The 17,266-nt window shown below is 43.6% G+C and overlaps 2 protein-coding genes across 5 annotated transcripts in view; one reads left to right on the top strand and one right to left on the bottom strand.

Annotated features, from left to right (window-relative positions):
* The first annotated feature begins 3,496 nt into the window (after positions 1–3,496).
* SYPL1 (synaptophysin like 1) lies at positions 3,497–8,033 on the top strand. The gene is made up of 5 exons (XM_015849250.1): positions 3,497–3,661; positions 3,979–4,097; positions 4,842–5,046; positions 5,867–6,055; positions 6,837–8,033. The coding sequence occupies exons 1-5, from the start codon at positions 3,593–3,595 to the stop codon at positions 6,957–6,959; spliced, it is 705 nt and encodes a 234-aa protein (XP_015704736.1). The 5' UTR covers positions 3,497–3,592; the 3' UTR covers positions 6,960–8,033.
* Positions 8,034–12,441: 4,408 nt separating this feature from the next.
* Positions 12,442–17,266, bottom strand: part of CDHR3 (cadherin related family member 3) — a 30,029-nt gene continuing 25,204 nt past the window's right edge. For 3 of the 4 annotated variants that reach the window (XM_015886827.2, XM_015886905.2, XM_032442384.1), the window contains one exon: positions 14,958–15,816. In XM_015886827.2, the coding sequence (XP_015742313.1) occupies positions 15,503–15,816 (314 nt within the window). In that variant the 3' untranslated portion in view covers positions 14,958–15,502. Of the gene's footprint in view, positions 13,137–14,957; positions 15,817–17,266 lie in introns of those variants that run through there. The other variant, XM_015886988.2, reaches the window with a different exon arrangement.

The following is a 17,266-nucleotide window of genomic DNA, read 5'->3' as shown; positions in this document are numbered from 1 at the left end:
GGCTGCGGTTAGACAAATATTGTGTGATGTGAAAAATGTCTCAAGATATCAAATGTATCAAGAGAAGCTGTCTGTAAACAGTTATTTGGCAGGAAAATTTGTTATGAGAGGAAGAAAAGCCTCACCTGAAGTTTCTGATCTTGCAGTAAAGCTGCTGAACAGTCTGGTGGGCAGGGCAGCCCCGTGCAATGGTGTATCCCAGCCAGATCTGTTCTAAATTAATCATCTCTCTTGCTTTTACTATAAACACAGAGCCTTGGACTTCTCTGAATTAATCCTTGTTTGGACTGTGTAGGAGATTAGCATGGGAGAAAAACATCAAGAATCATCAAGTTCTTTGCCACTGTCACCACAAGTCACAGTATCACAAACATTCTCTGCTCCCTCTGAAAACAGCATCTGCAGTGAGCCTGCTGCTGGGAGACACCCCTGGAACCCCACACTTCTACTTTACACTCAACATAAATTACATTCTTTGATTACATGTAGTCATCCCTGTGGTAAAACTGTCTTTTAGTATCAGCCTCTTCCTTCCCTGAATCTGTTCTCTGGTGCACTTCAAGCCAGCAGTAATATCTTCGGTTTCTCTTCACTTTGATGAGCTAAACTGTGCAGCTTTCAGTCTAAGAAAAGGAGCTCTCGGTGGCCCTTAACCAATGAGGCATTTTGAATTAATCTCCCAAGAGAATCAGTGTGGCTGCAGTGCTCAGAGGATGCTCCTCGCAGGGCAGCACTGGCACCTTGCTGTCCCCATTAGAGATGTGTCTCTGGGCAGCAGGCAGACCCACAGGTTTCTCCCACACCAGACCCCCTGACAGCAGCTATATAAAGCCCCACAGCTCTGTCTTCTCTTTTCCAAAGAATGAGACTCAGTATCTCAAGAAATTATTTTTACTTCCTCACTAATGTCACACATCCTCAGCTAAAGATAATCAGTTGATTTCTAATTAAAATCAGTGTTTCTCACATCAGTTAGGTAGCTTCTAATTACATTGGTTTCACATCAGTTTTATGTTCTTCTGCATTCATCAAGTCCCAGGTCAAATATACATCACAGTGACAAGTATTAACTGCATCAGCCCAGTATTTTGATCATTACTGCTTAAGCACAGGCTTAGGCATAGGCCAGTCAGCAAAAACTAACTCCCAAATGACAGTATTTCTTGAGATAAGCTATGTTTATTTAATTCCCTATTAAGAGGGTCATATTTATTCCTTAGGAATACTGATAAGTGGACAGGATTAGCTTTGCCATGACATCAGACATCTGGATGCAGAGCAGTGTTTCAAAGCTGACTGGCAATCAGTTGTAGTATTACAAGAGCTCTTTTATCAGCCTCATCCAAACTGGGCTTGCTGGGTATGGGCAGCGGATGGAAAAGCTTTAGCCAATGTGACACAACACTCTCCTGAGCCCTTCTGGAGCGGAAAGGATTTATTATACTATTAGCACATTAATACGTCTCTGCTTTCTCCCAAATACAGAACACAATATTGATTGTTCCTGCACTTTTTTTTTTTCCTTTGAGTTGATTTCCCCCATTTCTATCTCTTCACTTCGGTATAATTTCTTCCTTCTGCATTTAAAAAATGCATGGCTGTTGTCTGCAAGCCTGCAGATCATATACTGCTCCCTTGGTCCATTTGCTCCCTTATCACTTTTCTGCAAGAGGCTACCTTCTAATTTATATTCATTATTAACAGCTTCTCCCACTTGCTGTATAATTTCTGTACTTCTTTCACTTCCTCTCTAAGCCAAACCAATTTTCTAAGCAAAATAACTCCCTTTTTCAGTAGTGCACTTTTTCATTGCTCTTAAACAGTTTTACGGTTTACCTGCTTAAATTCTTCCTCGCAGAGATTTGATTTAGAATTGGGTTTAGCTTATGAAATTGGCACTGTGGAAGCATCATCTACATTTAATATGTTTGATACCACTTTGGAATGCAACCTATTAGCAAAAATGTTCCAAAATACTTTTAACCCTGGTGAAGAGATAAGTTATGTGGAGTGAGAAATTAGAAGCCTTTTACAGTTTTGAATTAATGAGCCCACAGGTAGAATGAAGTTGAGTTTACTGCCATATCAGGTATCTGATACCTGGAGAGACTTTGGAGAAAGCAATCAATTAGGGACTGAGCATTTTTGAAGAATGCTTTAAATAGAGAAACACTTTTAAGCAACTGATGAGTAGAAAAGGAGAGGAATCAGACAAACCCTATGTGCACTTTTATGGAGATGTTCTGCTTCTGAGGTTTAAGTAGAAGGTGAGGAGGAAGAAAGACAGAGAAACAAAGGAAAATACTGAGCTATATTAGATGCAGGGGGATTGCTTGGGTTATTTAGACCGAAACAAATGCCAGTTACATACAGAACTGTTTTTCCTGGGCATACAGGATGTGGTGGAGAAAAGAACCAAATATCTATCACTCATTTTACTCAGGGGAAATAGCATTGAACTGTGACAGATCCTTGCAAGATCAGAGGCAATTTCACCTGCCACATTAGGAATACCACTGAGAAACAAAGGAAAAAAAAAATAATAATAATAATAATTAAAAAATCAGGTCCACAGAGACTTCCCCACCACAGTTCAATCCCACAGGATCTTCACAGCCTAAACTAAAGAACACTTCAGCTGTGTCACTGCAGTATCCCTGTGGGAGAGCTCTGCCATGGTCTTGCTCCTTAATCTGTACCTACCATTCAACTCTATTGAGTTTAACAGAGATTACTTTCAGCACCAAAATAACAAATTCCTTTGCGACACTGGTCAATGAAGTCCAATTTGTCACAACCAACAAAATAAGTTTTGTTATCTTAGAACTTATCTTGGTCAGGTGGCCAGTGCTGAGCGTATCTAGAACAGCCCCGAAGCTGCAGGATGGATGCCCAAGAAGACAGCTTTGCCTCCAAGGAAAGCTGCACAAGTATCCTTAGCTATGCAGGTGCTCTCACCCTTCAGTGTCCTCTGCACCATTTGTGTTTTGTAACCACAGATGCACATTCTTGGAGAGTTCCAACATACAAGCCAACTAGGCACCATTTGTAACCAATTCAGTATTAATTTGTAAGTTGATCTTAACAGCAAGATCACACTTTAATAACTAGTTTAATATTAATGCTGGTGAGCCTGAGGTGACATCAGATTTAAAAGTAATTTACAGAGCAAGTTGTGTGACAATGTCACACCCTGCTGCAGTGCCGATGGTATGAGCTTCAACAAGACCAAGAGCTGAGTCCTGCACTCCTGTGTTACTTCACAAAACAGCCAAAGCTGTTCTTACCTGTCACTGCCCTGCTTCCCCAAGCAAGATCCCAACTCATGTCCTCCATGGCAGCAGCAGCCACCTTACACAGCTGGACTTTCCCCTTACATAAGGCCCAGTGTGATGGAACAGGGAGCAGGGCCGTCAGCAAGGTATAGGGGGCAAGGCCAACTCAGTATGAGGTAATGGGGGCGGGGCTGCGCACAGTGTGATGTGAGTGGGTGGGGTGGAGCCTGGCGGTGGCTCTAAAGGGGCTGCCTGGGCGCCTGGGGGTCTGCTAGGGGTTTCTCTGGGACCTGCAGGCTGCTCTGTGGTCTTCCAGGATGTTTGGCTTGCAGGTGGACTGTGGCTTGCTGCTAGAGCCCCTGGGCTTCATCAAACTCCTCGAGTGGGTGAGTGGGGCAGGGGATGCCCTGGGTTGGTGGTTTGTCCTCCTCTCAGAGCTTGACTGTGCAGGCCTCAGCAGGAGCATGTTGCTTACCTGCCTGTCTGTGTTGTGTCTTTGAAACTGATTTGTTTGGGTTTTTTTTCCAGTTATTTCTACAGAAACACAATGCATTGATTCCTTCTTGCTTTTGCTTTCATGACATCTCATTAACTTATTTCTTTGCGTGGTTCTTGGTTTTTATTAGCTGTTTCTGCTCAAAGGCTGGGATGGTTTCCTTTGAGCTCCAGTGCTGTGTGCTAATGTCTTTGTTTCAATCTCTAGATTTTTTCCATCTTTGCTTTTTCAACATGTGGAGGTTTTCATGGTGAGACTACCCTTTTGGTTTCCTGCAAGGGTGCGGTGAACCAAACAGTTACAGCTGCGTTTGCTTATCCATTCAGGTGAGATTAGCCTTTTCATTTGCTACTCAAATACACTGATTATTTTCTCTTCTTCACTTTCATCTATTTCTTTGCAATCAGCTCACATATGCAAACTGATATTGTGAACCCCTTGACTTGATCTGTGGTAGTAGAGGGGAAAGAAGAGAATAATAATTTAGACTGGTTGAAAGCACTGTTGGTGTGCTGTGGAGGCAAGGAGGTAGTGGTGACATCTGGCTGTTACTATTTTGCATTACTTTACCCTAAGCTATATTCTGCCCATGTGGGAAAGCTACATAAGGTGATTAATCAGCGGACCAGTGCAAGTAATCATAGAATCGTTAAGGTGAGAAAAGGCCTCTAAGATCACCTATAGTCTTCACAACCTCTTTCTCCTTCCGTAGTTGTAGATATGCAGTTGTTTCTTTTTAAGTCTTGCCCCTCGCTTTCCCTCCGCCTTTAAGTGTTGGCCTCCAAAATGTAGTATGTCTGCTTCCCAGCTGGGGTACTTTCTTCAGTTAGTCTAAATGTAAGATCAGCATTTTTTCTCTTAAAGCTACTGTTGCATATCTCAGTGTAGGATTGGGAACAATCTTCAAAGATCTCCGTGTACTTTTGTATTTTTACAACTGATGTTGTTCAATTTTTCTTATAATCTTAACTAGGATGTTGAAGGAAGCAATGGAGTTGTGAAGCATGACTGTATGAAACTTTTTGTTGTGTAATAGACTATAGCTATGTAATATATTTTATCTTTTCCAGGTTGAATACTGTTCGATTTAGTGCACCAGTTTCTAATCACTGTGCTGGTACTTGGACTGACACCTATCTTGTGGGCAACTTCTCCTCTTCTGCACAGTTCTTTGTTACACTTGCAGTATTGGCTTTCCTCTACTGTATTGCTGCCCTGGTAGTATATATTGGATATAAACATGTGTATCAGAACAATAGCAAGTTTCCACTAATTGTAAGTAATAAGTATTTCAGTGTCTTACCTTTTTGTACTCATAAAAAGGATGAGAAATACTGCTAATCCAAGCCAAATCTGAATTAATGTATGAATACTCAGTTCCAAAAGCACGTGGAGTGTGAATCACACCTTGGATTTGTGGCTACAGCACTTGAGCAAAAGGAGGAAAGAACCCAAAGTCCTTTAATATCTGTGGCAGAGTGTCCTATACAGTTCTTGAAGGGAAGACTAGAATGGAAGTCCTAAAGCAAACAGAGTCTTCCCCACAACTTATCTTTATTACGTTTTTGAGTATGCAGTTATTCCATAGGGAGAGCTCTGTCCTGTTAGTCACTGGGAACTCCCCCTCTGTGCACCTACTGTGCAGACATGATAGAGGGAAACTGCTACCCTGTGCATTGTAATCTCCTTAAATACCAAAGCCCTGAATCCTTAGCGTTCCTGGGCATGATCTGGAGTACTTCTCAGTCCTAGTGTCTTTTCCAGACAAACTGTAATATCAGCAGTCCAGACTGAAATCACCCTGCTGCCCCAATCCATGGGACTTACTTTTTAATAAGTGCCAGCTACCTGGTTTAGAGACAGATTTCTTCCCAAGGATAAAATTGCTTGATAGATACAAAAGGCATGCATGGTTTAATAGCTGATACACAACTTTATAACTCATGTTGACTTGTAATTACAATACTATTAACATCTGATGTGCTTGTGTTAGTACTGGTATGGTTACTCTAACGTAGTTGGCACAGTCTTTGCCTTATTCTCTTATGTACTTAAATTTCTTTTAAACCATTTAATGAATACTTCTCTTTTGTAGGACTTGGCTGTAACTATTGTAACAACCTTTCTGTGGCTGGTCAGTACTTCTGCTTGGGCGAAGGCACTTGCTGATATCAAAATATCTACAGGGGCTGGTATTATCCCACTAATTGACTCTTGCAGAGCTCCAAATATGATTTGTTACTTTGGCTCTGTGACCAGCATGAAGACTCTGAATGTGTCTGTGGTACGTATGTCTTATGCCATTCAGTGTTCAATGGATGCTATAAATGCCCATGGTACCTAAGAAGCATATTCTCATTACATGTGTTGATTTAAGATTGTTTTGTGGGGATATTGGTTATGCTATGATGCAGTGTTGATGGCCTTAGAAAAAGGAAACTTCTCTCTTCCTATAAAGGCACAGAAACAACTTGAAGGATGCATCTTTAGAGCTGTTAGATGTTATAGTTCCCAGGCACATTTAAGTCTCCTTGCAATTTCTGTCTGTAGCCTGCAGCACCTCAGAATGTCTCTCAGTCACCCAAATGTCTCACTGACTGCTGTGAGGAGGAAACACTGTGCTTCCTGCTCTGTCTTCTGGTACTGAACCTCACTTATTTAAATGAGCTGCGTGAATTTTTACACATCAGAGGTTCCTTATAAGATGGTTGGCATAGAGTGCTCGTGTGCACTCCTTGCAGGAAGGCAGATCTGTCTCACTGTAAGATCTTCCTAGTGAAACCTGCTTTTCAGAACTCCAGCTGTTATTTTCATTGTCCCAGTATAATGATCGGTTGTGTGCTCTGCATGCGCAGAAGAGCTGAAAAGAACTTGTATGAAAGACAGAATATGCCAACTAACTGATTTCCAGAGAAGTCTATTTAAAATATTCATAATATTCTACAGCATATGGACATCTCTTCTGTCATCTCTTTGCTTTGGCAAGCTATGTCTGGCTTGTTTTGAAGTCATATTCTGCATTGTTTTTGTTTAACCTAAGCTCAATTTTTTTTCTTAACCCACAGGTATTTGGTTTACTCAATATGATTTTGTGGGGAGGAAATATCTGGTTTGTGTACAAGGACACCGACTTGCACAGCCAATTCATCAGAGGTTCTCAAGGGATGTATTCAGCTCAAAGAATATAAGAACAAGATTATCTTTCAAGTGCTTCTACTTTTTACATCAGACTGCCAAGAATCATTAGGATTTATCTCAGTAATAACTGATGGTACAGATTTGTTTCATACAAAGTGTTACCTTGACTCAGTCTTCAGTATTTCAACTGAATTGTTACCTTGAAATATATTGTGCCTTAACAAAAAGGCTGTATGACTTTGTGCAATATTATTAAGAGAAAAATGTGGAGGTCACCTAAATGCTGGCACACTGGGGGGTTCTTATGTTAACATCATAGGAGGGATGAGGAAGGAGCACTTATTTGGGTTATAACTGCAGTCTACTTAGTTCTAACAAGCCTTTACTGGAAGAAAAAATGCAAATACAACTAGGGCATGTGGAATCCCAATGGAAATGTAGTTCATCTTCTTGGTAAGACTGATACCACCATGCCAAAGCCATCTGCGTGAAGCCTGGAGTTCTGTCAGGATTGTGACATCTCACCTAGATTTGCAGGACTCCATTCACATTTCAGCATCAAATCTGCCAACAGGTCTTTCTTGGAGGATGTTGTTTTTAATGTCATTACTGTTTAGTATCTTAGCACAATCTTCAGACAAGAAAACTGTCTAATGTTTCAGTGGAAGTTCACTTACCAAAGGTGTGTGTGCAGTAGGTGACTTAGTGACTCCAAACTTGCTCACATATCGTGTACTCCAAAGCTAATACATTCTAATGGCTAATATTAGAGTTTTCATTCCTTCCTCTGAAGGATATGAACAGTCTTTGCATGGACTAGAGATGTCTGGATATGTGAAAGTCGTCATTGACACTGCTCAGCTCACTTGTATTTACTGAGAGCAATATTTGATGGTTCCTGTGGACATCTATGTCAAGATACCTAACTTTGAATTGCCAAGTAAGAGTGTGTCTTGTCCAATAACCTCTCATTTCATCTTTGGTTTCCTTAAGCTATGTATTGAAATAAGTATGGGTGTGTCACTGTATATGATGTGAACTTAAACTGTTGAATGTGCAAGAGCTGAATTTCTGGTAGTAAACTTCTAGGTATAATAAAGTTAGTGTGGCTGCTGCAAAAATAATGTGCCTTGTGTCCTTACTCCTGTAATAGATGCAGACATGTTGGCTTTAGCTACTTCTCACCTTGCTTGCTGGTTAATGAGTTAACTGTGCTGTAGAAGAGATGTGGGAGAAGTGAGATGTTAAACAGGCTGTTACAGGTTTGTTTGGTGTGGTGGGTTGTTTCTTTTGTGTGTGAGACTTTGTGGATTTTTTTGGTAGCAGCAGGGATTTGTTGTATCTTAGCGTGCTTTGTTTAGGTAAGTGGTGTTAGCTGAACACCTGGCTCAATGCTGGCTCCGTGAGTATCCTTTGGGACCACCACCCAGTATAAAGTGCTCTGCAGATGCTTTCCCCTGAAGGACTGACTGCCAATATTTTGTGCTTCTGGTAGTGCTGTTGGTCGTTGTATTCAAGAATCTTCAGGCAGTTGGTGGTTGGTGTTAATGTAGTGCTTGACTGAGGTGTCAGCTCAGCCTCACTTGAGTGTCTCTTCAGTGTGAATTGCCAGGATGTGTACAGGATGTGTATGCTGTTAGTAGTCTTATGCTCTTGGCACTTCCTCTGTGTCAGGCCTTCAGAAGATGACTCCTGGCTGGGTTCAGTTTCTGTCATTTCAGTAGTTTTAATTGGGTCTTGAAGCTTCCCTGGCATTGCTGATGTCAAGTGCTGAGCCTCATCTTGCCTTTCATCTCAGCTACCAGCTGGGTTGTGCCCAGCAGAATTGCATTGGGCTATAAATAGTGTGAGTCTTGTTGAAAGGCTGCAATTACAATGCTTAGGCGTTAGCTAATGCAGGGCACGAAGCTTTTATGGAGATTTAAATACTGTGCCAGACAGTTAATTATAAATATAAGGAAACATTAGTTTTAAGTGGTCTTGCACTAACTGTTCTCCTGTCTTCCAAGAACATGTGCCAGAAACAACCTCTGTGGTGTCCTTTCTGACCAATTCTCTCGTATCAATTCCATACCCATGCTCCATTCCATACTAACTTCAAACTTAAATTCTCACTTCTCCTCAAAGAGATTTCTTTAATCAAGGACTGCCCTGACAGTTTTTGCCAGTGGCTGCTTTTGTAACAGTATGTTTGTGTTGTGTGTACAGATGGAAAGAGAGGAAAAGGTGTTGGTTAAAAAAGGGGGGTAGTGGGGAATTAACTTTGCTCATCAGGTGTTTTTTCACTTGGGGGTGGGTTCTTTACTGGTAGAATTATGGACACTTGAGACTAAGATTAAAAAGAAGCTGTAGGATCGCTAACACAAGCTTACTACAAAGACAATATTTAGGTGTTAGGGAAATTCTGCAGCTATATTTTTAATTTTGGAACAAACTGGTATTTGTGGCTTGATCAAAGCTTGCCCTGCTATAAGCAAGGTTCAACCAAGTTGGTTTTTTTCCTATTTCTGTGCTGTTTCTTTTATCACCTGGTGGACGACTGTTTCCCTTTGTACCTTGTTTTTCTCTTCTAGCCAGAGGCTCCCTGCTTGCATCATGCTTACTTCAAGCAAGCATTCAATCCTAAGCTCTAAAACTTTGATGAGGGTTTTCTTATTGTTTAAAATATACCTAAATGGATATAATTTCAGAAGAAATTTGAATTTATGACTGCACACATTGCATGCTCCATCAGGTAAATGTTAATGGTGTCCTGGCTCTGCAGGCTGAGGTGAATGTAATGCACAATCCACAGCAAGCAAGATTTCAGGAAAAATAACCATGTGTCCCTTCCTGGTTCATTAGGATAAGGCTTGTTTTGCTTCGAAAGGAGGGGATTGCTGTAGAATACTGCTGGCTTTGATGTCTGTTGGAGTCCCACAGCTGAGATGAAATGGAACTCGGTGCAGCAGGTGCAAGCAGCTGCTCTCATTTACACTGGACACCCACAAAGGGCTGAGGAGCCTTTGCTTTGAATTGATATCATATCCATGCTGGCAGCACTGAGATGCTTAGTGCCTTATTTACTGACAAGAGCAAGAGGGGGGGGGAGGGGGCAGGGAGGAAAGGAGGGGGGAAACCTGCCTGATTTACCCGCTTTATCTTGTCTGCATGAGTATCCCTGTTGCTAACAGGAGCTGCAGTGTGCTTATCCCTCTGTGCTGAGGGAACAAAGGGCCTGGAGATCTGCCAGGTCTCTCCAGCTGAGCTATCCTCAGCTGGCAGCAATCCCTGCAGCCTTCAGTAGGGCAAGCTCAGAAGTCCTCTGAGACTGTATGGACTCCTCCCGGTAGCAAGCTGTGGCTATGCAGCCTTAGCACGTGCACTGAGGTGTGATTTGTGGTACAGCTGTGAGGGGCTGTGATCAGAAGATGTTCAAGAAACATGGAGATGCAGCACTGTGTTAAGTGATTTAATGGGCATGAAGAAGGAACCTTGCTTGCTGTTGTTACTGCCAGCTACCTATGCCCTGCCAGCAAGGAGTGGCTTGTACTTGGCACTGCATCCAGACAATATCTGAGCAATTCCTCTTCTATTCAGAAAATGAATTTCTTGGCTGAAGATGATGTTACTGCTGCCAGCTGCATTTTCTTACCTGTCTGCCAGGCAGTTTGCCTTAACACAGCCATGAAGGAGACTCTGTGCAGGTCCCTTAGAGCCTGATTCTTGATCTGAGTAAAAGCTGGTGTAGCAGATGCCAACAAGTTTACTCATTTAATTTCAGTTTGATTCAAGTATTCTCCTACAAGTACCACACTCTGGACCACAGCTGTGCTTCTCCCCTGCAGCCCAGGTTCCATAGCTATCTGTCCTAAATTCCCTGGGCTGTTTCTCACATTGTAAAGCAGCTGGGGTTCTGCTTGCTGTACCTCCCTGCTTTGGGGTGGTAACCTGTTAGTTGTTACACACACTGTTGCTCCCAGTTCACTTTTATTTTCCCATGTATGCACGTCATTCCCTAAATCATTTTCCTCCTGTGACTTCAAATCTATTGCTCCATGCTTTGCAGATACAGCAGCTATTCTTAATTTTTGCATCTTGATCTGCCTTTGCAAGCATCTAATTTTAGCTTCACGTTCACTATGATCAGGTTCCCTTTGAGCCCTCCTTTGCTCTCAGGTGAATCATGGCACTGTTGTGCATCTTAATCCTTCCGCTGGATTCTGCCATTTTCCTGCTCCTGTCACTTTTCTTTCCCTTTTTCTGAACTGTAAACATTGTTTTACTTTTCTGAGCCTTTAGAGTATTACTTTAGTAGTAATATTTTTCAAGTTTGTTGGGGTTTTCCTTTAAAGTGCAATTTTAACAGCTGCTGTGGTTGTTATTTGTTGTTTTACGCTTTTATGTTGGCTTTCTACCACAAGATGCTTTAGTTGCATCCCACAACCATTGCAGCGATGTGGGAACTGTGCTCTCAGGTTTCACTTTACAAGCTCTACAATGACTGGAGAACATATGTTCAGTATTGTCCCTCATCCTGCAGGCTAAGATATCACACCCCTTCTTACATGGAGAAGGAAGCGCCTATGGCCTACAACAAACAGGCATGGGACTGGTGGGATCTCATCCCCAAAGATGATGAATGCAGGTAGATCAAGCAGTTATGGTTAGAGCAGAACGCAGCATGTGACAAGAGAGGAGATGAGGGGATTATTTTTAGCTTCAGTTTCCACAGAGACTGTGCATCAAAAGTAATGAGAAAGGACTGGCTGGCACAGGAGCCTGTGGGGTTTGCGCTCAGCTCCATGAAGAATGTTTCTAGGCTGAAGCTGTGCCGGGATGTAAACCTGAGAAATACACCGCTGAATCTAAGAAGCCAAAGGGCCTGCAGGGTGGAGGGGCAGAGTTTGTACCCACCACACATCAGCATTGGGCCCAAAATGGGCAGACCCTGGAGGGATCAGCCCTTTGAGGGTGCATCTCTGTGGTGCCCTACAGCTCCCAAAGCTGGAAGGGCAGCATGTCTTCCACATGAGAACCTGCACAAGTGGTGACAGCTGAGTTGTGGCTGGAGGCACCGGGACTGGCTGCTTTATTATTCTAAAAGGGTGACTCTGTCAGGATAAACGCTTCCAGGTCACTGACAGGGCAGAACCTCTTCAGGAACATGTAACAGGGACTTGGCCGGATCTATTTACGCGTGTGTGTGTGTGTGGATACACAAAGGGCCTCGGCGGTTCCTCCCCGCGCTGTGGAGCTGCCGGGCCGCTGGGGGTCAGTGTTGCCCCGCGCAGCGCCGCTCCCGCCCGGGGTCAGTCATGGAGCGGCGTTGTGGTGGAGAGGGAGGGATGGAGCGGTGGGGTGCTGTGGGGCAGGGCTGAGCCGAGAGGGGCTGCACAGCCACGGCCCTGCTGCTCCCAGAGCAGGGTTTCGGTAACCCAGCAGCCAGACGCTTTGCTCAAGAGGAGATTGTCTGCTTGTCTGGCCCTGCTGTGTCCGAGGGGTCCATCTCCAAGTGGTACGATGCAGCAGCCCAAACTGTTCCCCTGTGTAGGTCTCTTGGAGACGGTGAACAAATACAGTGTCAGCACTTTTACATTCCCTGATAAAAATGAAGTTGTGTGGCCAGAAGCTGAGACGTTTACTGGAAGTTCTATTTGCTATTAATACCGATGTGAAAGCAGAACATTTATTCATTAGAAGAGTATTTACTTTGGAGAAAAGCACTAAAACCACAGCATTATGTTCCCACAAGCAATGGGGGTACGAAACCAGTGTGAAAAAGTGAGCAGTGCTCTTTTGTAACCTCTCTTGAAACTTCCATGGCAGATTTATTCCAAAGGTACCATGTGGAGACACAGCAGTGGGACACTACAGCAGAACTCACACTGATTTTGGCAGACTTTGAATAAAACTAATATGCAGTGTGTAACAAGCAACTAGAGGGCAGAAACTGTTGCCCTCAGCCACCCTGCTTGAACCACCAGAAGCCTCTTGTAGTCTCACTTTATCAGTGCCATCACTCTAGAATAAACGGCACCAAAATTCACGCCTGTTTCCATCACCCAGTCTGTGCTCTCCTTCACACAGCAGCATTCTTCCCTTCTGAACTCTTCCAGTGGTGGAAAGGCCTCACAGTCTCAGCTAACCATTCCAGTAATTAAATGCTTGGAGCCTGCACATCGTCCTTGCTCACAGTCCATCTAGTGGTTGTTTCCAGTGCTGAACATATGTTCTCAGAAACACTTCTGAATGGAAAAAGCACAAAGCCGGTTGAACTGCTATGAGGTTTCTAGTATTTAAAGCTGCACTGCACAGCATCTTTTCATATATTCATATACGTAATAGGTGTGTGTCTAGGTCAGTCATTTTTGTTTTCTCTCCTTTTGCTCAACCAAAAAAAAAGAACAAATAACTGAATTCCTGGTGAGATATGAGGCTATTCTTGATTCCTTCACAGGGAAAGAAGTCAGTAGCAGTGGGGACAGCTGATGAGGAGGCTGTATCTGATTGGGGTCGCCTCTTCTCCCATGTAACAGTAATAGGAGGAGAGGGAATGGCCTTAAGTTGCTCTAGGATAGGTTCAGATTGGATATTAGGAAACATTTCTTCTCAGAAGGTGATGAGGCACTGGCATAGGCTGCCCAGGGAGGTGGTGGAGTCACCATCCCTTCAGGTATTCAAACAAAAGGGTTGATGTGGCACTTGAGGGACATAGGCTGGAGTGGTCACAGGCATGGGCTGATGGTTGGACTAGATGATCTTAGTGGTCTTTCCAACCTCAGTGATTCTGTGATACCACAAAAATGGTGCTGCTTTTACATAAAGCTGAGGCTCAGATAAAGCTGTCCTGCTCCTTGATTTTGTAGATCCTGAATGTAAGTCTGCGCATAAAATAAAGGAGGAAGAATTAGATAGAGCTGAAGATGAGCATCACACCAGCAGTGTGGGTCAGGAAGCATGCAGCAGTACCTCTGTGTAGAGCCATCAGCTGTTCTGAGGTTACCAGTGCTGGGATAGTGGCTTTCCTCCAGCTGTTGGCCAGCTGTGGGGGGCTGCAGCACCAACAGCGTTGGCTGTGACAATGAGTTTGCTTAGATGGTTGTTCACAGCGTGCTGTAATAACATGTTTTGCCATTGTTGGCTTTTTTTTCTCAAGGAGGAAGGAAGGAAGTTTGTGTAGCTCAGCAGCAGAAACAGCAGTAGCCAAAGATAAAGTTTTTTATCCATCTCTTTCCAGGTTTTCTGGCTGAAACTGCAGTCTGTTTCTGCCTCCCCTTCAACAGGGGGTAATTACCTCTTAAACACAGAAGTAGAATGAGAAGAATGTAGGAAGCGGAATGTCTGCCCGGGAGAAATGCCCAGGAAAATAGGGTTAAGAAAATGATGAAAACAGTGCATTTAACTTCCATGGGTAATGAAGATATAATATTTGGAGGGGCTGGGTGTGCCTTTGGGTCTCTCTTTGTGTCACAGTGACAAAGCAATTGGAGTTACAACAGCGCTACCAGTTACCATAGGACTTCTCTAAGTGAATGGAAAACCACCTACACAGAGATTGCATGTAACCTGCTTACAGCAATGAATGGGAACAATGGCGGCCGGAGCTCCAACCAGCCCTGTTGGTTCTGGAGGGGCAAACAACACTATAACAACCACCACAGCCACAGGAACTGATAACACATTCAGAGACCATAAATCACTCTTTCCTATCTCTATCATTGTGTTCATGACATGCTGGGTTTCTGATTGCTCAATGAAGTGTCATTTGACTCCAGACACTTGGTGTTTGAGAGGAAAGCTGTTCCTGAGCCAAATCACTCCTTTGGAGTGCAGCAAAAGGCTGCAGCAATGTGAGGAGTGGCTGTGTAATGCGTGGGATCCTCAGTGGCATTAGCTCCCTGGCCACATCCCCCCTCGTACAACAAAAGCAATGTGTGTGGCAGGATCTGACTGTCCCCCCTGAACCTAGACCAAGTGTTTTCTGTTGCCACCAAGCTGAGATTAGACCCTTGATGCAAAAAAACCCCCACATTTTTCTCATCAGGAAAGAAAAGAATATAAGCCACTGAGAATTAAGTAATCATTTATAATTAATTTTCTTCCGATTAAAATAATGTTCTGAAATCTTGCAGGGTTTGCTTGTTTTATATCAGGTTCCTAGACAGTACTTACATTATACACGCTCACACTTGGAAGAGATTATTTCACCACATGTGTTTACTGTAATTATTCTTTTAAGTGCGCTCCACTTGATTCTGTAAAACACTGAATGTGCCAAAGGAAATACCAAAGGTGAAGATATTGGATGCTGCTCATGGTACAAAAGAGAAATAAGCTGAATGTGTGGACAGGAGGCCCTGAGTTGCCATGACAAGATGTGGTTTGTCTCCACTCCAAAACTGCTTTCAAACTATGTTATGCTGCATTCTCCCAGATCACAGTCACTGCCCTGTTACTTTCCTTCCCTTCTCTCCCAGTCACGTCAATGTTAAGCCCAGCTTCATCCTGCCCTTGTGTCCACAGCAGAGGCCACCTGATGTTCTGCAGCTGAGATGGGCAGAAATCTTTAGGCCTGGTGTAACCAAATGCAGCATTTATTCAGGGAGAAGAGTCAGTGTCTGAGCTGCTGGGCTGTTGAGAGCAACTCCCTGCCCTCAGGCTCCTCTTTCCGCTTTGGTACTTCCATCCTATCCTGTCCTGGTGCTTGAGATGACCCAGTTGGGGGATTGGCAGCTTCTCTTGGCTCTTTCCTCTTCTCTTTAGTCTCTTTCTTGCTTGGAACCTCTGCGCTGTTTGTCTCTTGGCCACCATTGCCTGTGACACTTGGTGTTACTTGCATGGCTGCAGTGGGCTGAAGGGGCTCATTGCTCTTCTTCCACCTCCGGGCCCCTGACTGGGTATTGAATTCATACATTTTGCCAGTGACTTGCAAAGGAGAGAAGACAAAGAATTAAATCATGCCTACTTTAGCAGGTTAAGATGAGACAGATCTCATCATGATGGGGCTAGAAAGGAAAATGTGAAACATCTTGAAACCAGATGAGTTTGGGAGCAGAGCCAAGAGGGAAAGCTTCATTTCTCCAAGCAAATATGATGAACTTGGAGTCGTAGATTCACAGAATCATTAAGGTTGGAAAAGACCACTAAGATCATCCAATCCAGCTATCAGCCCATCCCCACTGTGCCCACTAACCCACAGTGTCACATCTCCACACTTCCTGAAAACCTCCACCACCTCCTTGGGCAACGACCAGTTATGGTCAGTGCTCAAACGAGATGCTTCTGCATCTATACAAAAACTGGTTTCAAAGATCTTTGTCCCTCTTCAGGTTTTGTGAGCAACTTCTACTTGGACACCAAACGTTAAGTCTCTGCTCTTTCAGTTCATTTACTGTTGATAGGTGAAAAAACTGTCATCTGTCCCATGTGATCATCTCACCCTGGTCTCATTTACTGTCTCTTGCTAAAGAGGTAGAGAATCAGGAGCTTTAGTGGAGCAGCTTTTAGTTAAACAATACTAACATTGAAAAAAAAAGGACTATTGAGGCCTGCATGGAAAAAGTGGCTCTGTGTTACTGCATGTTACAGTTTCTATCAGAATTAATGGTTTCTGACACATTAACACAACTGGAGCAATTAAAGATGAAGTTGGATCTCTTCAAAAGGTGTTTCCCGAGTGCTTACAGGACAGACATGTTACAGCAGCCCAGATCAGGCAGCAGCTCCTGACTGGCCCTCCTAATCAAATTCAACAGCTGATATGCTAGGAATTATTAAATCTCATCTCTGAACTGCCAACACTTGATCCTCTAAGGTCTGGAATGAGCCATGGAGGGGAGAGGGGGGGGAGCAGGGAGGCCTCAATTCTCTGCTGGAACCACAAAGCAGTGTTATATTGTAGTGCTTGTGTCAAGCATGACTCAAGTGCTATTGCTCTGGGGGCTCAGATAGCCAAAAATGTGGTGAGGTCAGCTTTGTGAGGACGGGAACCACCAGCTGCCCTGCCACAGCAACAGCAAGCAGCAGGCTGGAGAATATCCATCTTTAGCATTGAACAAATCCAGTTATAAAGGGGACTTCAGAGCCCATCCCTCCTGCTCCTCTTTATAAATAGCAGGTGGGCTTGGAGCCAGCCCAAACCAGCCTCGAGCAGCCCTTTGGATGGCCTTAATTGCACAGTAGGGCTCCGTTTGTTCACCCAAGTCCCTGTGCCTAGTGTTTCCTATTAGCTCTCAGCCTCAGAGAGCCTGGAGCCAGCTAATAAGAAACACAAGTACAGACACTTGGGTGGAAATTTGGCCAGATTAATCCAAGGCTCAGAGCAAGCCTGCCTTTTTCTAAATAATTTGAGACCTATTCTTTTGGGCCTATTTTC

This window comes from Coturnix japonica, chromosome 1 (genome assembly GCF_001577835.2).
Source record: "Coturnix japonica isolate 7356 chromosome 1, Coturnix japonica 2.1, whole genome shotgun sequence".
Taxonomy (NCBI): Eukaryota; Metazoa; Chordata; class Aves; order Galliformes; family Phasianidae; genus Coturnix; species Coturnix japonica.
The sequence above is the reverse complement of the archived record's forward strand: the minus strand, read 5'-3'. Positions and strand labels throughout refer to the sequence as shown.

Bases quoted from the DNA above. Each gene is read 5' to 3' on its own strand.
- SYPL1 (XM_015849250.1), top strand. From the start codon at position 3,593: ATGTTTGGCTTGCAGGTGGACTGTGGCTTGCTGCTAGAGCCCCTGGGC. The intron at 3,662-3,978 runs GTGAGTGGGGCA...TTCAATCTCTAG, and splicing joins TCATCAAACTCCTCGAGTGG to ATTTTTTCCATCTTTGCTTT. The intron at 6,056-6,836 runs GTACGTATGTCT...CTTAACCCACAG, and splicing joins AGACTCTGAATGTGTCTGTG to GTATTTGGTTTACTCAATAT.